At 34.2% G+C, this 25127-nt stretch overlaps 1 protein-coding gene across 2 annotated transcripts in view; it reads left to right on the top strand.

Moving 5' to 3' along the window:
• LOC143247476 (caveolin-1-like) overlaps positions 1-23933 on the top strand; it is a 39494-nt gene extending 15561 nt beyond the window's left edge. For both annotated transcript variants that reach the window (XM_076495687.1, XM_076495689.1), the window contains exons 2-4: positions 3461-3823; positions 20861-21103; positions 22846-23933. In XM_076495687.1, the coding sequence (XP_076351802.1) occupies positions 3473-3823; positions 20861-21103; positions 22846-22956 (705 nt within the window). In that variant the 5' untranslated portion in view covers positions 3461-3472 and the 3' untranslated portion in view covers positions 22957-23933. The remainder of the gene's footprint in view (positions 1-3460; positions 3824-20860; positions 21104-22845) is intronic.
• The last annotated feature ends 1194 nt before the right edge of the window (positions 23934-25127 follow it).

Genomic DNA, 25127 nt, shown 5'->3' with positions numbered 1-25127 from the left:
TGAACCTGTGAAGGGTGTATCTTTGTAATATGGTTGATGGTTACCTCACGAAGTAAGACAAAAAAATACCAAAAGTCAATTAAAATATTATCAAAACTGAAAGTATACACGGGGTGGGGTGGAACAAGTAGAAGATAAAAGAAGACTAAAACTTGTATTAAAGGGCAAAATTCCAAACAATATTACTATGATATAATGTGCTTCGTTAATAAATAAATATTTTTGTTATAGTTATTTATGTCACTTTCACAATGCACACGTGGCCTTAAAGCATGAAGCGCGATTTTTTGAACGGTTATGGGATACGAACCCTCAGCTCCGTAGCCCGAAACGTTAACCAATAGGCTAGATTTGATCCTATATGTTTAACTAATTTTATTAATTATTACTTTAATCATCACATCATGGCAATTTCTTGCTTATAAGTTTTGTTGAAGAAAGATCATACGATATATCTTCTACATATGTAACTATATTTTACATAAAAGCTGCATTTGTTGATATTGTAAGCAAGAACAATTCGCTGATAGGTAAGAATTAATGTGTTTATAAATATACAAGTTTTATATAGGTTGCGCCTGCTATATTCGTAGGAAACAAACAATAAAGTTTTATATTAAACTATAAAGTAAAATGAAGAAAAGCGAGCTTAATTGAGCAGAATTGTTTTAGGACTATTGATTAAAATTAAAAGTAATATGTTATAAAATGTCAGCAAACACATAGAAGCTTATTGTACGGAACACCAGTTTCAATGGTACAAGTGGATACGAATGGTCCACTTCCTTCCTGGATGGATGCCAGTCCATCACAGATTAACTTCCAGCTTACAACTGGCACCACCATTATACAGCTGAGTAAACTGAAACAATTGGTATCTTGCTCAAGAATACAACAACATGCTGTAACAAGCCCCGAACTTTCAACCTTTCAAATGCAAGGTGAAATTACTAGGTTATGCTTCAGTTTAGGTGTTTGTACTGTTTTCTGACAGAGGAAGGTTTAACATCACGTGATTAGTGTGCGACTTAACGTCTGGACTTCCTCAAAGTTTTAAAGTAGTTTGAGCAACATAAAACTCAAATAAAACTAGAGCGTATGGATTATTGCGTAAGTTTATTAGATATAACGAATAATCAGTGCATGGGTTAGTTTGGCTCTTGCTGTCAACCAGTTCAGTACTGTAAGTTGTTGATTTGATTATAAAGTGTAGAACAATAAATATTAAATTCTCAAGTAACTAGAATTTCTATTTAGGTATTATTTATTTCTTAATTTACTCCTTTCTTCTGTTATGTAATACTACAGATCGTGTAAACGTTAAAAGTTTTAATCAAAGAAATAAAACTATATCATTAAGGTTTTTGATCTTTTTTTTTTTTTACTGAATGATCCGAAAGAGTCCGCTTAAGAACAGGAACTGTGATGTTGGAAATTGTTGCTTTATTTGAGTAGCATAGCTTCACACCTGGTGTCATTGAGATGATGTCTCAACGTTATTATGTTTAGCTAAGTGTGGTAAATACAAATCATTTTGTTGGGGCGATGTTTCATGTTATGAGATTATGTCTGGCTAAGTGTACTCTACACCCCTTATCCCCCATTTGACCAAAGTAACGTTTCATTGTTATAAGAACACCTTTGACCAAATGTGCCATATATATTCACCTTGTTTTGTCTAAATGGCATTTCATCGTTATAAGATTATGGCTGGTTACACTTTTTTCGGAAAAGTGCTTTAGTTTGGAAGTAGGGTATTTATGGATCATTTTGTCCATTACACCATTACGTTTGTTCAAGTGTGATACACGGGACGTTTTACTGGGATGGTGTTTCATTGTTGCCAGATTATGACCAGCCATGTATGGTGTACCTAAACTTTACACCGCTTTATAAATAATGGTTAAAATAATTAGGGGCGATGTCAGCAACTTCCAAGTGAAAGTGATGAACTGAGCAAAACAAAAATTTTAAGAGAATCTCTATATCTTGTAGGTACATAATTGTTAATTAATCCGCCCTTTTAAGTTCAAAGGATTCACCTCAGTGTCAAAGGTTCTGAGGAAAGATCAAAAGGTGCCTCCCAGCAAGGTGTATGTCCTTTGAGACCGGAAAGTAACGTGAAGTTGTAGTTCTATAAAATGGAACCAGAGGGAAAATATTTCCAAATTACAGTACTAGGGACAAATAGTGCAGTTATGTTACTATAAATAAATAAATATCTAACTAAACTAATATACACTAATAGACCTAAGCTCATAGTAAATGATAATTCAGCAGTTTTACTTGTTAATTTATCGAACTCTACATATTGTATGGCCTACCTCTTATTACTTTGTCAAATATACAAACTTGATATTCTAAGACCAAACTAACTGATTAACAAACTCATAATTCCGACTGAATTTGCTCACAAATATCAGTAATAATCTGCGCTAGTCTAATTCGGGCCCGGCATTGCCAGGTGGTTAAGGCACTCGACTAGAGTAGCGAGTTCAAGTCCCGGTTACATCAAACATGCTCGCCTTTCAGCAAAACAAACAAACAAAGCGTAATTCTTGTATTATAATTTATTACAGAAGAATGTGCGATTTATTATATTACGTATGCTACGTATTACTATTTCAAATAACCAGAAATCTGGATTTAGAAGTTAATTAAGTGTGTTAATACGATTGGCATACACAAATGTAATTTAATATATAAACAACAATATAATTTCTAATAACGATTACTGCAAATAGTTATTACAAATATTGGTTTATATACAAGAGTTTTAGAAACTTATAAACTATACTGAATCTTCTATTTGATCTAGAACTGAATATTTTATCGATGGTCCAGGTACACAACGAGCAAATTACTTCTGAGTTGATATTGTTACACCTCGCCTAAGCTAACGCTGTCTTTTTTGGCTGGCCTCACACCGGTTACGAACTGACTTTTCCAGGCGCAAATATTTAATGTCTTGATAGAAATAATAACATTTGAAATAATTCACTGAAATTTTACGGTCTGTAATGTTCGAAATCTATAAGTATTCCTGATCAAACTCTGTAATTTACCTATTAATAAGCGTTAATCATAATTATAGCTTCCAAGGCTTATAGTGTACTGACTGTAGCTGACCAATAATAATAATAACTGTTTTTCCGTGCGTTGGTTTATATAATTTAAGGCGAGGTTTTCGAACTTTCAATAATGTTCGAAAACACTTAAACTACATTATTGATTCTTGCTTTCGAGAATCGTCTATCAATTTGGAGAACAGGTGGGACTTGCGCAATACACATCCAACAATATACGTTACAGGCAAAGAAAAACTATACTGAAACAAACGTAAGTATTAAAATAAATGCATAACAGTAAATACGTTACATTCTCGACAAATAAGAAATAAACTATATTTTATTTTATTTATAAACGTTTCAGGCTATTTTCTCCTTTTAAACTTTTGTAGAACTTAGAAGAAATGGAATCCAAAGACAAGAGTTCCCGTTCTGGGTCTAAGACAAACTTGAACGAGTCCACCTTGCCACTGCTGGATGAAACCATGGATCAAGAAATCAGTAAGAGAGAAACTTTAGAAAAGGAGAAGATCGAACTGGAGGTCTGTGGTGAGGAAGAGAAATTGAATACAGACAAGGAAAAGGAAAGTGAAGTTTTGAAAGGAAAAGTAGAAGGGGAAGAGCAGGAGAAAAAGAAGAAGAAAAAAGAGAAACCAGCCACAAGCCACAAGAGGGCTCTGTCCTGTGGTCAGGATCTATCTGTTGGTGTTAACCTTCTGGACCGGGATGAGAGACACATCAACGACCACATTAATGTAAGTAATAATCATTGTTTACTATGGAACTTAATTATTTTCGTCTTTAAAACAGATTCGTTCTCATCATACAATTATAATTTTTTTCCCTAGTAAATCATATGAAGTTTAATTCAACACCGATATTCAAGTGCAAAATATCTTATGTTTATTGAATAGAAACAAATAAAATTATATTTTATTTAATAAGCTTTAACTAACTTTCGAGAATTTAAATTAATTCTGTTACTGGTGAAACATTTTGAATTTTGTTAACAAACCAAATCACTATGAATAAACACGAACCACTCTTTTAATGTTTTTCTTATTTATTTGATACAGTTTGTGTACTAATAAATTAGATGTCATTGGATTTTCAATGCAGATCAGTGCTTTGCACCCAACATAACATTATTTTGACCTTACAGTTGGGCCTGGTAAGAAACAGTGTTCCATTCCTTGTGGTAATCACGAGAAAACAACGTCTTATTACAATATACTGAAGTGTTTGTTGCCTGTGTGTACTGCAGTAACAAAATAAGAGCTATCGGATACTGCCCGTAAGTTATATGGCAGTAATCCCAATGAGCTTTTATGATCAAAATCAATACTTAACATAAGCTTTTTAAGAGTTTATAAAATGTATCTCGAAGTCGACGTTGCTTGCAGCACTTTAAACTACCCTTCACAACAGAAGGATCACTTCATGAATGATGAGTCTGCTCTCCTTAATCAGGGTCTGTAGCTTTTAATACGAATGCACTTCACTGGAACTCAAACTTTAAAACGTATATATATATATATATTATTCCCCGTCGTTGTTTATTATACACACTGCTGAGCATGAGGAACTAATCATTTTTAAGCAACGCCTTGATAAAATATCACTTGCAAAATGTTAGACAGATTTATCACCGTTTCTAGATTTATTTTTGAACTACTCTGGTAGGCCAAATGAACCGGAAACCGATAATAATTTATGCTCGTTACAGCAGTTAAGTACGACATATGTTTAGTGAACGATTGAAAACACCATTTTATTCTAGTTATTCCTGTGCTTACTTTCAAAATTTCTCATGTAGTTAGCCCACGTACTGTCGTTCAAGCGACGTACGTTTTGATACTTCCCAGTCTGCTCGAGCAGTTTGTGGAATGTTGTGCACGCTCTCGAGTTTTCCCCTGGGAATACTGTTAATAACTGAAGTATTATGCTAGGTATTTAGCTAACATCTCTTACAAGAGATCCTGTCAAGAGCCACAATTCTACAGTTAATTAACAATAATGACTTCTTTTGTTGGTTGCCGTTTCAAATGACGAAACGGATCCCGTGAGTGTAACCCATTTCCTAGTGCACGTGGTTCTTCGCGGTGACCTAACACAAAAACAAGTGGGCCCATGAAGTCTGACAAACAAAGATTCCTACAATGAGGACATTTTGATCGTACTGTATTTCATCGATGGACACGGACATGGTGATGGTGATGTATTGAAAGCCACTCCAAGACTTCTTCTTCTTTTTGAAGAACAAAAGAAATTGTTTAATTCATATTACATTTTGAAGTTTCTCCACACTGCATAAGTAGAATGAAATTGCTTGAAGTATTACAAGTATGTGCTCAGAACACTGAATGTTGGTAAATAAACGTTTTATTCAAGTATAAAATTTCTTGAGTAGTAGCTCCCTCTGTTGATCACATATTTAGTTTTACTTACTTGTATTCGTGAGGAAAGTTGTCACTGTTTTCTTCAGCAAAGCAAAAAATAAAAAAGAAAATCTAAGTGTGAGGAGGATGACGAAACATTTACTAGCGGTTACGTCTTGGGAAAAAATATCGCTAAAGAAGAAAGCGATGTAGGGCTGACTACTGAACTTGGAAAAAAAGGTTTTTTTTTTTCTTACAGCAAAGCCATACTGGCTATCTGCTGTGTCCACCGAGGGGAATCAATCCCCTGATTTTAGCTTTGTAAGTCTATAGACTTACCGCTTTCCTAACGGAGGACAAAACGCTTGAGTAAATTTTATAAAAACAAATATATTCACACCTACTAATAGAAGTTGGCACAAAGAAATTCATATTTAGGTGTCTTTAAAGATGTGCATACTACATTTTGTTACGTTTCACACAGGCCTGCCATGGCCAGGTGGGTTTGGCGTTCGAATCGTAATCTGAGGGTCGCGGGTTTGAATCCTTATCGCACCAAACATGCTCGCCCTTTCAGCCGTGGGTGCGTTATAATGTTACGGTCAATCCCATTATTCGTTAATAAAAGAGTAGCCCAAGAGTTGGCGGTTGGTGGTGATGACTAGCTGCCTTTCCTCTAGTTTTACACTGCTAAATTAGAGACGACTAACTCTATTGAGTAAATAGCTGACCAAAAAGTTGTGTGAACTCACTAATTTTTATGTAAAATACATTACTAGTTCCTGAAATAATTAGTGGAATTATTTTCAGTATTAATTACATGTATTATATATATATTATTAAATATACTGTAGCGAATAATGTCATTGACTAACAAGCAGTTTGATGAACGAATAGTTGACAATAATTTATCTAAGAAGTCGAAAAGACTGGCGTCGAGAATATTTCTTCTTTTTTGAGTAAAACTTTGTAATACCATAAGTCAAATGAACATAATGAATATAAGCATGGTCGTCGAATCGTAATGTATAACTAATGTAAGAGAGTAATATGCAGCTGTTATGTTGCAACGTTTTCACAATTTTCCACAAAACGAATATCCGCTATAATCTAATACAGTTTTGGTAACTGTGTGTAGGTATTTTGTAAATAGTTACGAGTTGTGTTCACTAACATATTCTGCTATATGCATGGTTCAGGAATCTCTTAATCCTCGATTAATGAAAATGTTGAAACATCAGTGTCTTTGCATCCGACTTTAATGGGTGGCCACCTTTTGAAATCAGACTTGGAAGTAGTCAGTACTGAAAAGTTCATGTGAGCGTCTGGAATATGATAATGAATGTTTCTAACATATTTAGTCAAACATGTCAGGGTCAGACCAGGCAGAGTTTTGGAAGATATGTGAACTCTGACATTGAAATATATATTTATTTTTACCCCCTTAGTCCTATAGAAAGATTACCATCAAATGACAGTTTGTTTGTTTGTTTGTTTTTGAATTTCGTACAAAGCTACTCGAGGGCTATCTGCGCTAGCCGTCCATAATTTAGCAGTGTAAGACTAGAGGAAAGGCAGCTAGTCATCACCACCCACAGCCAACTCTTGGGCTACTCTTTTGCCAATGAATAGTGAGATTCACCGTTACATTATAACCCCCCCCCCCACGGCTGAGAGGACGAGCATGTTTGGTGCGGCGGGGATTCGAATCCACGACCCTCAGATTACGAGTCGAACGCCTTAACCCACCTAGCCATGTCGGGCCTAGTAAATAATAAAATGCAATAAAGTATTTATTTATTTTCAATCTGTTTACTAATTATTTGACTTGCCCAAAGCTCTTAAATAATTTCTGATATTAGGTTTTGTTCTTCAACTATAAATCTAATAATTTTGAAATTTTTTAATATCAGGTTTATTTTTGAAAAACTACAAAAGTATCTTCAGCGGTTTTAACTTTTTTCGGTCATCTTTTCAAACACTTTTTTCTGTATTAACTTAAAAATAAATCATCCAAACACGATGCAACAATTGAATCCACAGACATCCCATTAAGTTATTCGTAATTACTGTTATAAAAAAAAGAAAAATTGACCCTTTGGTGACAAATTCTATTAGTTTTATAAAGTTTTCAAATTTTGGGAATTTAAAGAACTACAGGAGAAAACAGAAATTCGATAACTCTGTAACAACAAATTCTAGGTCTTGGCACTAAATTGTAACCTGTATTTGTAAAATTATTAGAATTTGTCACCAGAAGCGTCATCTTTGCTCCTAAACCTATTTCTGTGTTTCATATACATGTTCTGTTAGTTTTTGTTCGTAAACTGGTTGCTTGTTATTAGTCTTAATAAATATTTACCAGCATATTTACCAGCTGGATATCAGTATCAGTGCAAATTATTAAGTTACATCTTAGTGCTATGACCTAGGATTTGTTGTCACATAGTTACAAGCACAAATGATCAAACCTTTGTTTTTTACTCCTGCAGCTTTTAAATTCCCAAAGTTTGAAAAATGAAAACGCATGCTTCAAGAAATAAAACTTTACGGTAAAGCTGAAATTACTTCTGGAGCATGGTTTAGGTTGGCTGTGCTTACTGTGTTTGGGAAAAGTTCTATTCTTGACATGGGTTGTAGTCTGCAACTCCACGTAGCCCTATATAGATTTATACCTTTACCACAAGTCCACAGGGTTAAAATATTCCCTGAAGTTTTCTAGCCTTCCTGCGTCTGTAACATACTCTTGACTTCTTGGAAAGATGACACGATGTTGAGTCTTAAGCTGTCTGAGGAGATTTTCAAAGGGTGATCATGTGTTTACTCAGCAGTGCCTACAATGGTCAGAGTTAATACTATAGGAATTATTTCATTCTAATGGGAAACCAATTACATTTAGATGTTGACTCTTAGATTCTTTGTTTTATGACGACGTTAACCGCAACTGCCTGTTCTAAGCAGCAATAATATCAAACAGATTTAAAAAGCTATAGTCCAAAGACAGTGCCAAATGTAATTTAGATTGGGCCTTAAAAGATTAAACGAACTGATGACAGGATCACTTGTACTCGGAGACTTGTGGCCCATATCACCTGAGGTCCACGATATTTCCACTGTTAAGATTCACTTTACAGCTACCGATTACAGTTTCATTTGGTTGACCATGTTTGAAAGTCAAAAGGGGTGGTACATAAACAATTTCCATTGCAGCTATTGTCTTCCAAGGAAATAATATCAAGTGTTTTTCTCTAAATCACTAAATCATAGATTGTTCTTGTTATATGAATATTTTTTTTTTATTTTACAATGCAAATTTATATTAAAAGATAAAAATTTCTCATACCTTACATGCATCACTTTTTAATAAAAAAATGTAGTCATTCTATTTTGATTACAATACATAAACACAATTGTCAGTGGAAACTGAGCTCCTCAGTTCGTGCTGTAGGAGTCAGAGTTTGGTATTAAAATTCTTAATAGATTAGAAATGATTTCTGCTGCTAGAAGCAGAAACATAACTGTCAAAAGATTGATGGTCTAAAGATAAGGAATGTTTTACGATTGAAATATTATGATTACTTTTGGATTTTCGTTTGTTCGAAAAATAGCATGGAATCTGTCTGTAAAAAAACATGGTGCGCTTCTAGTAAATAAGTCGTAAGATACAGCTCATCTTCACTGTTCTTCTTCTTATGTCAGTGGAAATTAGGGCAAAACTGGTAATCGGTTGGACAGTGGGGGTTGCTTTAATACCAGTACCAGCATTGCCTAGAAACTAGCAATCTTGTTACCAACCTTGAACAAGTTGGTAAATTCATAACTATTGGGTTGTGTAACATTGAATATGATCGTCTAATGCTGTTAAGAGATTATGTTTTACTCATACCGCAAACCGGATTGCGATACTTGTGGTGGGCACAGCATAAATAGTCCATTGTGTAGCTTTGTGCTTAACAGCAGACAAACAAATAAATAATTTTATTTAGTGTTCTAATTTTGTTACAGTTTATGGGCAACTACAAATGATCCTCAGAACTTCTCACCCACGAGAATCTAAATTATGTGTATATTTTCACTTATTTCACAGTGTGAGGCTGAGTTTTTGTTCACTTTGCTTAAATGAACAGGAACACCGTGTATTGAAAGTCATCGCTACTACATTAAAGCTTTAGCTCCAGCTGAAAACAGGGAGGCTTCGCCATCCAACTGAAAAGTTCTCTACAAAAGGAGACAAAAACAAGTTAAATTCTATTATTACCGATCATAGCAAAGAAGTACATCTGAAGAAAAGAAGGAACAAAGATGTCCACGAGATGGCCACAATGTGAAAATTAAAAGATGAAAATAATGATTAGTTATTATAGTTCATTTTTTTCTGCTATTGATGAATATGTTATTTGTAAACTTTGATTTAGTGTTAGATACATCCTCATCCTAAGACATTTAATGTTGAAGCTTTTGTTAACAAGTGCTGAAGTGAAATTATACAGGGTTTGGATTTAATTATTGTTTATTTGTTTTTTGAATTTTGCGCAAAGCTACACGAGGGCTATCTGCGCTAGCTATCCCTAATTTAGCAGTGTAAGACTAGAGGGAAGGTAGTTAGTCATTACCACCCACCGCCAACTCTTGGGCTACTCTTGTACCAACGAATAGTGGGATTGACCGTCACATTATAAAGCCCCACGGCTGAAAGGGCGAACATGTTTGGTGTGACGGGGATTCGAATCCGCGACCCTCAGATTACGAGTCGAACGCCTTAACTCACCTGGCTATGCCGGGCCGATTTAATTATTGCTTGGACGAATGTGTACTGATGTTGTTTTCTTCTTTAATTTATTAAAGTGCTGTTATCTTTTTCTGAATAATTGTAACTAGTAATGGCCCTTTATTTTTTTTTGTAACTTTTATTATAGTATAACTTGGAGAAATTAGGTTTTCTTAACGGTTTCTTTACTGCTTAAAACTGAACTCTGAAACTTAGCGTTATAAATCCACAAAGTTACTGGTGACACACTTGCAGACATTAAAATGCTGTATTTACGGTAAGGTTTATGGGCAATCGAATATTAATTGCTGTCGTAGTTAGTAACATAAATAAGGCTCGAATTATTAATTAATTATTTTTATTACTAGACACTAATTACAAAATGATTCTGGATCTCCTTGGTGGAAAGTCTTAGGAGGTGATGTAGACTACTAATCATTAACAACGTTTTGTTTTACTTTTATATATGACAATTTAAAATCGTAATACAAATTACAGTGCTGAATAAGATGTTATAACTATTTTTTTTTACTGAAAAGCAAATGTATTGAGAAAAGAGGGTGAGTCATAATATAACAACAAACTGCCCCTGAGAATACCGAGCTTTATTTTGATGGAGGGACTCAGTTATTCTATATACCACATTTGAGTGTCTTCAAGGCAATATACGCAAATATCAGACAATCATTTCTAGAGGATCACGGCTAGTGATTAAATCTTTTATTTCGGGTATTAAAATAAATCCAACGCGTTGAACAGTTTTATTACCAGCGCAAAGTTACACAATGGGCTATTTGTACTCTGCCCACTGTGAGCATAGAATCCTAATTTGTAGATAGAAGCCTGTTTAGCAACCTGGGACTTAGAATGTTGAAGAAAAAAGGGCATTTTCATACACAATATTTTTCAGCAGTTTTTAGAAAACTTTATTTTGATTGTACGTTAATACGTTTGTAACGTCGAAAAGTATTAAATACAATAGGTTCCACTGAGGTTCCATGAGTGAAAAAAGGATAAACAATTAATCCTTGTGTTCCCACCCCTATATACAGTATTTACTTTTTGACACTAGCAGGTTTTGTCTTTTCAGTATGTTTTTTTCGTTCAGTTAAATTATGCTGTTTGAGGGATAAGTGAGGGCCGGCATGGTCGGGTGGGTTAAGGAGTTCATCTCTTAATCAAAGTGTCGTGGGTTCAAATCCCGGTCGCACCAAATATTCTCACCCCTTTTAGCCGTGGGGACGTTATAATGTGACGGTCAATCCCATTATTTGTTTGTAAAACAGTAGCCCAAGAGTTAGCGGTGGGTGGTGATGACTAGCTGCCTTCCCTCTAATTTTACACTGCTAAATTAGGGTCGGCTAGCGCAGATGTAGCTTTGTGCGAAATTTAAAAAAATAAATATGCACGAGTGGAAAGTAGCCAGTATAAATATTGTAGAAGAAATAAATAATTCATTATCGTGAACTGGATTTGGCCTTACTTTCGCCAAATAATTTGAAAGAATACACCACAAAATATTAATATAAAATATTAAATAATATATATTTTGGAAGTTATCACCAGTTATTATTAACTTCAATCAGTAGTAATTTCGCCGATTAAAAATATTAAAGTATTTTTTTCAAATTTGCAAAATATATAAAGTATAGTAAATATGGTTTGTTTGTAATTGAGCACAAAGCTACACAAAAGACAATGCCGCCGTGTCGCTGGGGGTTAGTAAACATGGGCATAAACACCTAGTGATATATAGTTGAAAGTATTTTTATAATTTTAGTAATATATACTTTATTATTCTTCATTTAATTACGCATAAGTTTTTGCATTTATATTTCATGTCTTAGCACGAAACTATTGCGGCGTTTTCTAATCCATACATTTTCGTGTTATTTTTAAGAACCCGATAGACTTTATTTGTTTTTTGAACTTCGCACAAAGCTACACGAGGGCTATCTGCGCCAGCCGTTCCTAATTTTTCAGCGTAAGACAAGAAGAAAGGTAGCTAGCTAGTCATCACCACCCACCGCCAACTCTTGGGCTACTCTTTTACCAACGAATAGTGGGATTGACCGAACATAATAACGCCCCCACGGCTGAAAAGGCGAAACCCGATAGATATTTCTCTTGTTTTTTTGCATAAATTTTAAATTGTGTTCAAAAAAACATGTTTTCAATTTCTATAACGTGAGACATTATCCTGCTGGTTTCAAGTGTATTTTGTCCTTCCGCGTAATCGAAACTTGTATCACCAATGATCACAATAAGTTTTTCACACAGAGAATTCAATCTTGAAACAGAAACGAAGGCACGTGATTACAACAACTATCAGTGGACATTCCAGTTTCAAGGTCACTCCCAGGCTAACATCCCCTATCACAAACAAAAAGTTTATCAGTGAGTCATTTTTCCGTGGGGAGAAGAGGCCCAGTGTTTCACACGCACGTACAAAAACGGTTATATTTTCATTATTTAACACGACAATTGAACTGATTCCTGTAGGTATTATTTCATGTTTTGGTAACTGTATTGAGGCTTGTAAGTGCAAAAAAAAATTAAAAAAATTTCAACACCTAATAAAACAACAATGAATCAAAACAAGCAGTAACTCAAAAGTTTTAATGAAATGTTAGAAGTTTACTGGCGAAACTCAAAGATTATTTTTACTGCCTCGTAAAACAATATATGGTTTTATAATATAAATATTCGTTGCTTATCCCTTATAGCTTTGTATCAGAAATTTGACCGCTATGGGATTTGTTATACAGTTAAACTACTGTATTTCTTAGATGCTTGTCGTGCTGGTTTGAACAAAGATGTGATGGACATTTCTTAAAAAGAAATTCAGTTTACTATACATAATAGTATTATTCATAAATTAAGTGAGTTTTGGCTCGTGAAAGAGACTGAGACAAGCCTAGTTAACTACTATTTTAACAATTTAGGTTTAGCAAACTAAGTTGCCGTTTTCATGTTAAGTGTACAACTATTGCATTAAGCAAGGTTGGAGATGATTTTACGCATAACTCAAATTGTTATAGCTGCAAGGTAAATTATTTATTACCCTAACGGTTACTTGTTGTGTTTATTTGTAAAACGTGTCTTTAAGTCGTTTTCCAATTTTCAAATCACATAATCAATACATATTGTAATGTGTCGTGTGGCAAAAACAACCTGCAATACACATTGTGTATTATTAACATGAGTAATAGTTTAGTAATTTTTCACTTCCTATGACTCGGGCTGTGGTAATCCAAACTATCACATATTTACAGTGGATGTGCTCTGCTGGACCGTCACTGCATACAATAAATTTAAAGTCAATCCATTTAGAAATACATAAGACATAAGATCTACAACTGTGATTTAATTTTTTTTCCTTTTTTAAAATTTTAACCAAAATTAGGGAAACTTTACTTGATAGAAAACATACTTAACTTTTATGGATTTTTTTTAAAGTTTGGTATTCTGATAGGCTCTTTCAACCTACAATTAGGTGTATAACTTGGTCTAAATATAAGCCACATGTGTGAAAGTTATTCAACAAAAAACAATTTTGACCAAAATTTCTGCACAAAATATAACATTAATAATAATTTTTAATAACTGTTTTTTTATTTTGTGTTACCCACTATCACGCCTAAGTTGAACTAAAAACGTGGCCTAACTAACTAATGAACGAATATTTGCTGTAACATTCTTCTCAATGCTATTAGTGTGGCTGCCAGTTTGGCCACACCTAAAGTGTTTTTGATTAGGTTTAATACTACTATAAATAGAATTACATTGCGATGAAGTTTACAAAATTTCAAATTGTTCAAAAACTAGGTGTAGGGTTGTGGTGATTGGATATCAGAGTGAATTATGATGACGCTACAAAGCACATATCAAAATCCACCAATAATGTAACATTTATATTTCACCTTGTTTTTTATTATTTTTGTTCTTAACAAGATAATAAACGTGATAATAATGAAGTAAACACAACTTACCAAAATCTGATACCATGGCTGCCACGTGCGGAACTTAGGTAACGAGGATCGTGAATGATGAACACATTTTTTTTCGATTTAGTGTAATATTAGTAAAATTTATCTCTTTTAACGGTGATTTAAATGTCTTCATCTCCACCAGGTTCTACAGTGTCAACAAAGATATAATCATTTTATTATTTTCGCCGTATTAAAAAGAAAAACCATGCCTGAAAAATAATTCGTATTTGTTGTGAAAATATGTATTTTAATTTTTGTTCTACATATATAAGTAGGAAGAATACAGGGTTAGAAAAATATGTACTGATAGGTACTTGTTATTATGTTCACAACATGGCTCAGCATGGCCAAGTAGTTAGTGCGATCCATTCGTAATCCGAGGATTGTGGGCTCGAATCCTAGTCATATCATGCTCGCCCTTTAAGCCGTGGGTGCGTTATAATGTTACAATCAATCCTATTATTCGTTAGTAAAAGATTAGCCCAAGAGTTGGGGGGATGACTAGCTGCCTTCCTTCTAGTCTTACACTGCTAAATTAGGGACGGTTAGCGCAGATAGCCTTCATGTGGCTTTGCGCGAAATCCAAAAACAAAAAATAAACAAACAAACCTTATGAATGTTTATAAATCTACGTTAGCGCAAGGACTTGCACGGTGGTATGTCTGCGGACTTTCCACTATAAACTGGATTTCGATACCCGTGGTGGGCAGAGCACAGATAGCCCTGTGTGTGTAGCTTTGTGCTTAATGCAAAACAAAACAACATCTTAAAAGAAAAAACTTGCAGTGTAGCTCGGATCGTTGACACTGTTAGTTATGATATTTTTCAACAATTTTGGCAATATGCTGAAGGATGAATATACTGTTTGTTAAAACAGTATTTAGCTTTGGAGACAAAGCAGTGTAAGTACACTTCAGTAGGAGTTGTTCTGCCGCACAGATAGGTCAGAACTAACATTCAGTATATTGTATATACAATACAGTACCAGTTAAAATCTTTCATATAACTAGGAGGATACTAATGTAAGTAACTGACTAGTTTTATCATTGAGTTGGCAGGTTCGAAAGTGAAAAATAAAGAAACAAAAATGCAAACGTATTTTGTCAGTATCTTGGCATTAATGGATGAAAAGTATTGTAACTACATCTTTAAGAATGGGAAAAAATGAACATTCTAACGCTGGCAAGATCGTGAATTTCATAATACATGTTAGAGGTGTCTGAGAGACGCTGGCACACAGGGTGCGATTCTGTCTGACACGCGGGAATTTCCTCTTCTATGAGCACAAGCCCCGACCCTTTTCAGCACTTAGTAATTAAAGGCTAGGTTGTTAATGACCATTATGTATTTTGGTAGAGTTTATCGGAATACGTTATGCAAGTACGCCACATACTGTTTGAATTTTTGTTATTGTTTCAACATTTATTATCCAGTTTGTTATATTTAATAAATGTTTCTAAAATAGTTACAAGAATGTGGAGAAGGAAGAATAGATATTTAAGATGACCGAATATGACAGGCAATTACATTCACTTAAAAGATGGAATAATAATTCTCAGAAGAATGTAGAATGTCTGCAACTTAATGTTAATTCAGGCATCTCAGTAACGTGGTTTCGGAGACGGTGCAAGAAAAGCCGAGGAATGTTTGTGGACAAATGGAACATTATTGTAGGCTGTATTCAGTATAATGATAAAACACATGGGAAACTCCAATGATAAGCACCAGTAACTTCCGTTTCATGGTTAAATTGGTGCTAATAGTCTTTTAAAATGACAGACTGTAGTCCTTGTTGTCCTCCACACTTTCTCAGTTTCATGATGTCATTAATATAGACATGAATAACACTAAACATGTGCGTGGGGACGTGTACAAGCGTGACCTCTTTCGTTTCTTTTTGGTTAAGTTTATAAACTAAACTTTTTTAAAAGTAGGTTCTTTAGCAGTAAACTAACTAACACTTATGGCTAGAGATAAAAAATAACTTGGTAGTTTATTGGAATATACCTCTAGTTAAACAAATGATTGTTTAGTGGGCTTTGTTTGTTGAATTTCGTGCATAGCTACGCGAGAACTCCTTATGTTATCTATCTATTCTAAATTTTGATGTGATAGACTAGAGAGAAGACAGCTAGTGGATCATACATACTACCAACTTCTGTTTCACTACTGGTATTTAACAGTGAATCTTAATGGCACACTCGCGCTAAGAAGGAAGGCAGTTAAGCAACAGTACTTATCATACACTCCATACTTTTGACCGAATAAAGGCATTTAACCGTCACTCTGATAGCACACCTGTGAAGTGAATTGCTGCGAAAACGGGACGCGAGCCATGAACCATCGGATAAAACATTCTGGCCAAGCTAACTTTAGGCTACGACAAGCCCAAGATAACTATGAGGCACCAAAGACCAGTGACACTGAAACGGTCTATTAATTAATAACTCAATAAACATGATGACATTTGAGCCACGCCATCTGGTGGATGTTTACATAGCACTTACTAAGCCGCCTATTTAGCTGCAAACTATGATATGCTTTGAAATTTATAGCTTACAGTTATGAGTTCACTACTTGTTTTTCTTAAAAGTATTGAATTTGGGGACATATTTTGAACCTGAGGTGTGACACTGACAGTAGTAAACTAACTTTTAATGATAATTTTGGAATCAAGCATACCTAGAGTGACAACTACATGTGATTTAAGACCATCTGAATCTTAAATCTCAAACATCATAAAAAAAACGAGGTAGAAATATATTACAGTTTGTGGATACATGCTGTTCAGCTTTTCCCGAAAATATGTGTCAAATGTCACACGTATCTGTGGCTAAATTTCTTTATATGCATTTCCAACTGTACAGGTAATCACTTACACGTGTTTTAAAAGAGATTATCAAATTTAAAAGCTGTTTTACATAGCAGTGGCTGATTTCACAAAAACTGGAAAACGTTTAGACCACACGAACAGACAGTGTTTACCCCTTACTATAAAAGGGAGTGGCTGTCACCTTCCTGGGATCAACCCCTGTATAGTTCCATTTGTTGTTTATGCATTAAAACTTTCATTGAAGCGAAAAGTTAGGCTTAAATATTTAACATTCCACAGTTTTCTGTCTGTAGTGAACACTAGCCATAGAATTTAATGTCAGTTTTGCTTTTTTTTTTACTTAAAAATATAATAATAATAAACATAACATTCTCAGTATTTTTGACACTCCAGATTCTTTTGTAAAAGCGAAATGTTCTAACATTAAAGTCACGCCTTGTTGCTTTTGCAACTGACTGACAAATGAATTTTTGTTGTTATTTGTTTTTTACTTTTGCGCACAGCTTCACCAAGACTATCACCGCACAGCCGTCCCTATTTTACACATTGGTAAAGTGAAGTAAAAACAGATAGTCAATAGTACTCTATAGTTCTCTTGCTTCTCACGCCTGATAAAACAGAATTTGACTTTTACTCTTTAAAGGAAACCCACGTCCCAAACGTGCAGAGCGCGTTTTTGTGGCAACGCTGAAAACTGTCCACGCCCTGTCTAATCTGTTTTTTGTAAATCGTTAATATCTGCAACCATATGATGCTTAGAAATGTTCTAAAAATAGTTTGATGCCAGCTTCATACATTGTTGTTAAGATGGGAAGTTTGGTATTTATTTACTTCGGCAGAAATAAGCTGCGAAGCAACTGAATAGTTATTGTTGCTGTCGCGTCCCTTGTTAATATAAGGGGGGGGGAAGCAACGGTCACGTGATTATACAGCGTTGTTAGTTGCCTTTCACTAAGACGCATTCCTAGTGACTGATGACCTGTACATTGCCTCCTGCCCATTGAAACTTTCCCCGCCTGAGGTATTTTGAAACTTGTGATGGCATTTTTAGGGCCTATCTATACTTTTTTCTGAAAATCAGAAATAATTTGAAACAACGTAATTAAATTACTTAGTTGTTCTAATGAAAAACTTTCGGGAAAACAGTACCTGATACCAGCTACACGAGGTTTCAGTTACTGAGAGGTAGCTGTGAAATATATCAAGGACTTGAACGTCGTTTCCTCTCTGCATTTATTACTCCACCCCTAATACAAGAACGTGGGAACGTTTCTAAGATTTCAGCACAAATGAATGTTTCTACGACAGTAAGGTCGTCTTTTGTTACACTGTCTTACGATTTTGCGTCATAGTTGTACAGAAGTAGCCGAAGAGAGGATGATTGGTGAACAATGAAGCTTATTTCGCACTGTTTGCGAAGACTAAAAAAAACATTTGTTTTATTCTGTTAAATATCTGTAGTACATAAATGTTCCAAAAACGTTTCTTAAACTTTGAAACTTTAGTTCGTAAAGAAAACATGGTAATTCACTTAAACGCGTCAACCTTCATTTAATTTTTTGAAAATATATATCAGAGTTCTAAAGCGCCGTAATTATTTGAAATTTCGTGGATATAAATTAATTAATTATGGAGCTATTATACAAATAATTATAAAAATGAGACCCGACAACAACTTTATGCAGATAAAACTATCAATCTGTGTATCTTGTTGTGGCGTACTCCATGTGTTACCTCTTTTACTGACTAATAAAAACTGACTTGTCTTAATATGTAACAGACAAAACAAGAGGATCAACTGTTACTGATCATTTATGATTCTTATCCCTTAGAAAACAAAACTATATCTGATTAGGTGAGCGTTTAGACTAAAAATCTAAGGTTATAGCAGAAAACTATTTGTGCTGGGTAATTTAGAAAATAGTATTTACTTGTCTGACACCAATAAGTGCTACAAATATATTTGTTTATATTTTGATGTTGATTTCTGTTGGCGATAAAAATATCTACTTATGAACAGGCCCTTTCACGGGAAATTGCACGTGTTATTTCAACTTCCAGTGAAGCACTGTATCTTGATACGTAAAGAATTTTGCTGGAACTATTATAGGCTACATTCTCAGTTCCTCGTCATGTGGAAATGAAGCTATTTTTGGTTGCAGAATAAATAAATCAAATATTGTTCGAAAAAGCAAACGTAAAGCTTTAATTTATACATCTGTTTGTCATTACTGTTGCTAAGAAATAAAACAAAATAAACAAACTCTTGATTTTAAGTGTTTTCCGAGAATGTCATCTGGAGCGACGATTTGGGCAGTCGATGTTTATTTGATAAACTATCTCTAGAGATGACAGTATCATTTCACAATAGAAGGGTTTTGGACACAACAGAAATATAATTCTCTTGAATAATAAAACATGCGATCCTGGGTGTGCTTTTTATTATAACACTATCTAGTCACTTCAAGTTAAAAACGCCACGACAAGGACTAGTGCCACACATTCAATCGATTATTTATTAAAATATAACGAACAGACGAAATAGTACAATATTATTATTCCTGATTTACAAGAAACATGTTAGAAACCTAGCAATGTGTCTTCAACTTTTTATTATTGAATATATACGCAAAAGGTCCAGTTGTTGAATTAGGTTATCTTCTATCAATGCTATAATATACATTTGTAACTGAGCTCGTGCGTAACGAAGGTAAAAGTGTAAAATAATATTTCTATCAGAAACTCCTGATATTTAAGGTTCGTTTTATTCTATAAGTTTCATAATGTTAACAGGTGTTTAAGTAAATGAATTTATTTATTTTTATACTAATTACTTAAAACAGATGAGTTAAGTGTTTTATTGACCTTGTTTAGGTCTCACACATTTGCTTTAGTTTCTCTAGAAATTACACGAAGGCTGCTTAGTGGCTAGTGTATTAGTCTAGGAATTCGAGATGTAGTGTGGCGACAAAAACGCTCCTCTCTTTCAGCTGTGGCTGCGTTATTAGAGTGGTAGTCAGTCCCCTGTTCGTGTTGTTAATGGTAGCCACTTCAAGCGACGGGTGCTGTTAATTCATTGTTTCCCCTCTAGTTTGCAGTTCAAAATTAGGGACGGCTATACCTGAACCATAAGGTCTCTGACCTGGACAATTAGCCCCTTGAATGCATGGTGTTGTTCAACTGAACAAGCCCAAACTTTTAAATATTTTTTGGAATTATATCACATTTAATACCTATTTAATTAAATTAATTTCTCATCTGGTTAACTTCCAAAGGCATTCTTCACAACACTGTAATACTCAAGTTACACTAGTTAGTTTGCTTACAAGACAGTTTTTCATACATTCACAAAACTTAAATTTTGACAAATACCATCTTACTTGTCATCAACTTTCCCGAGCAGAGACCTTTTACGATGTGATAATGATTATTTTAAGTGTAATTATTATTAGTTTTATTTATCTAATTAATGAGATGTTTATGTAAAACTGATTGAGGGGTGTAACAACAGTTGAAGGTAATAATACATTTCACATATTTTGTTAACATAATTTTACGGTCGTCCCATGGAGACATTCCATATAAATTTATAGTTTTTCCATCAACGTTGTGAAATATTGTAATGCAAATTTCTTTAGTAAGAAACTGGTGTTTTACTTTTCAAAACATCATCTGTCGTACATTACAATTGTAACTTTATTTCAGACCTTTATATTACCACTCTGTCCACGATTCAATGAATTATATCTCATGAATGTATCTATATAAACATTATATTTGTGATTTGCTACGGTTGAATTATATACGTTCTTTTTAACCAGCTGGTTTTTGAAGACGTCTTAGCTGAACCTGACGCCTCTCACGGGTTTGACGGTGTGTGGCGTGTTGCGAACCTCACGTTCTCTTACACAAGGCACTGGCTTTACCGTATCCTGTCAGCATTGGTGGCGCTCCCCTGTGGACTGATCTGGGGTATACTATTTGCTCTTTTCAGTTTGATTAATATTTGGCTGATCACACCAGTCCTTCGAACTTTAGAAGTATGCTTAGTGATCGTAAAAAGGGTAAGTGTTTGAACAGTATGGATTATTCATGAACTATAAGCTGTAAGTTTTTATTAATTTAAAAAGAGAAATTGAAATAGATATAAAAATATTAAAACGAATATGAAATTTGAGATATTATAAGTATCAACATGTAATTAATAAAATATTATAAAATGTAGCTTGTTAAAACATCTACTGGTTTTTACAACTGTGTTGATGATTACTGTTCACTTAACAGTTCTCTTTTATACATATTTGTACAATAAAAGGATTAATGGAATGAAATTATGTTTCGAAATGACAAATGTGCCTTAGGTACTCTTCAAAAGTATTCTCCCCCTCCGCCTGCAATGTTTCAACATTTTGTTGCCGTTTGAGCTTGTAATCATGAAACTTTCAAATTGGACTTTATACTTAGAATCAGCAGAATCTACTCTAAATTGAGGAAGCTAAAAAACAACAACAAAAAAACGCTGATATTATGTAAGTTAGATTTTCAAAGGAAATTAGAATTTTCTCAGTTGCATAACTATTCAACCCCTTTGCTACGGCAACCCTAAATCATTTCAGGTGCAAAATATAATTTTTAAAGGTCACAAAATGGTTTTGCTGTGTGTAATTACTTCAGAGTAAATACATTTGTTTAAGCCACAACTCACACAGTGATACGAAAAACCAACCATGAAGCTGAAGGAAATTTCCAAACAAGCCAGGAATAAAATGACAGAGAAGCACAGATCAGGAGAAGGTTACATGAACATTTCTTGAGTTCAGTGAAGCCCATCATTAAGGAGTAAAATGTGCTTTATAACATCCAGTCACTCTACCGAGATCAGGCTGCCTTTCCAAACTAAGCAGACAAGCAAGCGGAAAACTTGTTGGGGATGTGAAGCCAACAGTAACTTTAAAAGATTTGTAAAGTTCAATGTCTGAGATGGGATTCAATGTTTATACTTCCACAATATCCTGGTTCTTACACATAGGTGGCTCGTAAGGGCGAGTGGCAAAAAAAGAAGCCATTACTGAAAATTAATCATCTTAATCTCGTGTCGAGTTTGCCACAAAGCATGTCAGTGATGCTGCGGACATGTGGCAGGGTGTTTTTGTGGTCAGACTAGACAAAAACTGGGCTTTTTTGGCTAATTTCAAAGCGTTACGTCTGATGCAAGCTGAACACAGGTCACCCAGTGAACTCCATTCCATCTGTCAAGCATGGTGGTGGTAGCATCATGTTATGGGAATACTTCTCATCAGCAGGAACTGGGAATCTTGCCTGGATTGAGGAGAAGATGGATGGTGCAAATTACAAGCGAATCCTGCTTGAGTGAGCCAATAATTTAAAACTGTTTCGAAAATTCATTTATCAGCAGGACAATAAACCGAAATACAAGGCCAAAGCTGTAATATAATGATTTCAAAAGAAACAATTGATGTTCTAGCGGCCTAGTCAAAGTTTTTTTTTAATCCAATGGAAAATGTGTAGCATATGTGATGATTAGAGACATAATGTAAACTAGCAACCTATTAAAGCTCAGACGTTAGTTTACACGTAGGTCCTCCGATGGGTCAGAGGTAAGTTTAGGTACTAATAAGTCTAAAATCTGGGGGTTCAATCCATCGGTGTACAGAGTATGTGATAAAATAATAATAACTTGCAGATAAAGTGTGAATAAATTTACTAAATATTCTGAATTATTTGTCTAAAAATTCTTAAAGTATGATGAATATACAAAGTTAAGTTTTCCTGCACTGTTTCACAGGTATGGAGCGGAATTATTCGCACAGTATTGGACCCTTTATTTCAGTCTTGCGGCCTTTGTCTTGGGAACATCAGTACAACTGTAACTTCAACCCGCCAAGAAATGCAATGATGTATACGAACAGAAAAGCTTCTAGAAAGCTGGAAACTTTGATGAAATTTATACAAAAATATTAATAATTTTGTACTTTAGTTTAAACATGGGTGTTTTTATTTCAGTCAAAAAATATGTTAAACTGGTTAAGGGGCACATAATATCACAACTATGAAGACAATTGCTACACAGTAAGATTACCACTAGTGAGTAAAATGTCATTCATTTTCTAAGTACAAAAGAAGTAAAGAAATTTCACGTATTCAAGCATTTTGAACAAATTCGTTGTATTGGAATCAGCTTCAGTATATTGTTTACAATACACTTTAATCACGACAAGCCACCTTGTAAAAGTATTCATAATTGATACAATGTACCTTCAACAATTTTTGCCATTGTAATCTTATCTCATGCAGTGGAACAAATCAATATGTTTAATATAAATATATTTTTACAGTGCATTTTTAAAATTGAAAGAAACCAATTTTTATTTCTGTTACAAAACATATAACATTCCTCAGCCACAAAACACTGATAGTTATTGAATAGTGGTAGAAACATGCAGTCATTCTTTCTGATGACTGTTATCACGTTTTGTATTTTTACATCTATCGGAAGATCCGGTATTTTCGCGTGCCACTTCCCGGTATTACTCGTAACAGTCACGAGTCATTTTTTGTGAAGCTTTATTAAATAAACTTGTGCCTTTGTTTGTTAATAATTGTGTTGTTTGAAGCTCATCAAATACGTGGGTATATCGTGTACTTTTAGCGACTGTAAACGTTTAAGTAACTACAATAAAAAAATTATGGTTATTTACTACGTTCCACATAATTGTGTTATAGTGTTTAGTACAACGCTGGTTCTTTAAGATGTCAGAATAATTACCCTAGTGTTCAAGCTCTTTGTTTATTACTCATTTGATATATGTCAAAACTTTTTCGCTTCGTAAAGTCATTTTTATATGAACAAATAAAAATGATATTTTAATAATATTTTATCGTTTTTGTTATTTAATTACGGTGCAGAGTGAAACGTCTTGCGTGTAAGAATATTACGGGTGAAATTCTCATAGGAACGATACAAAGGCAAGAGCGTAAAGTCTCTGAGGATCTGAAATCAATACTTACGTCAAAGTTTGTATTCACTTTAATCGATTATTAGCATTATTTTCCCTCTAAGAGGAACAATTATAAACATGCACACACGCAGAAAGAAATTATAATTATACATCGGAGATTATTTGTAATAATGGACGAACGCAGATATTTTCACACCAGTGAATAACGTACCCAAAATATTGTGATATAATGATGATATACAGCAACAAAGCTATCTGAAAATCATCTAATGTCATTTCTCACTTGTTTTGGTATTACAAAATCATTTAGTAATGAAAATGTAATGCAATGTATTGTGTTATAATTCAAAAATTTCTTAGTTGGTATCTTTAGAAATCATATTACGGCTTTTTTATTAGGAACTGCTTAAAGTTTCTGGAATAATCAGTCTGTTTATTCATAATACGTCTTTTGATGTTTCACTCAATGTCCAGATTATTGCCACTGATTGGATTAGACATTGCACCCAACTTTCTGGTGACTGTTTTCAATTGAATTTGCTACCTCATCCAAGTTTCTCATATTTCATTTGATTTGCGAAAGTTATAGCAAGTATTTGGTGGGTTTCTTTACAGAATGTTATTTTAAACTTGTTGGGTTCTAACAGAAAGGTATAAAAGATTATTCAGGGAGTTCAGTATGTTATATTAAAACAATTTTGGAGCTTCAACACTTCGTTACAGTCGATGTTACAATGTCTGGATATGCAATATCTGACAATTGTGCATGACGATAATTGCCCAACAGTGTAGTTTCCATTGTAAAATACTCCACTGTAAATCTGTCACGTCCAAGCTTACTATTACACCCTGCTAGCTTTCTGTAATGCATCCACTAAACAAGGACAATGGTATGGTATTCCTGCATTCTTTTCAGTCTGAGAGAGTGGAATCTGGGGAACTCCCAGGTACAAGTTATTATAACTGTATTAGGTTCAATATTTTGCTGCTTATGGAAATTGAGTTGATTCCAAATTTTGAAGGGATGCAAAAATAACTATTTGCTGTGAATTGAGCAGCTGAGTTATTTGAAGACACTGAGCAAGTGTGGATGTCTTTTTAAAAGGAA

Source organism: Tachypleus tridentatus, chromosome 3, assembly GCF_004210375.1.
Source record: "Tachypleus tridentatus isolate NWPU-2018 chromosome 3, ASM421037v1, whole genome shotgun sequence".
NCBI classification, from domain to species: Eukaryota; Metazoa; Arthropoda; class Merostomata; order Xiphosura; family Limulidae; genus Tachypleus; species Tachypleus tridentatus.
Note: the sequence above shows the minus strand (reverse complement) of the source record. Positions and strands in the feature narration are given on the sequence as shown.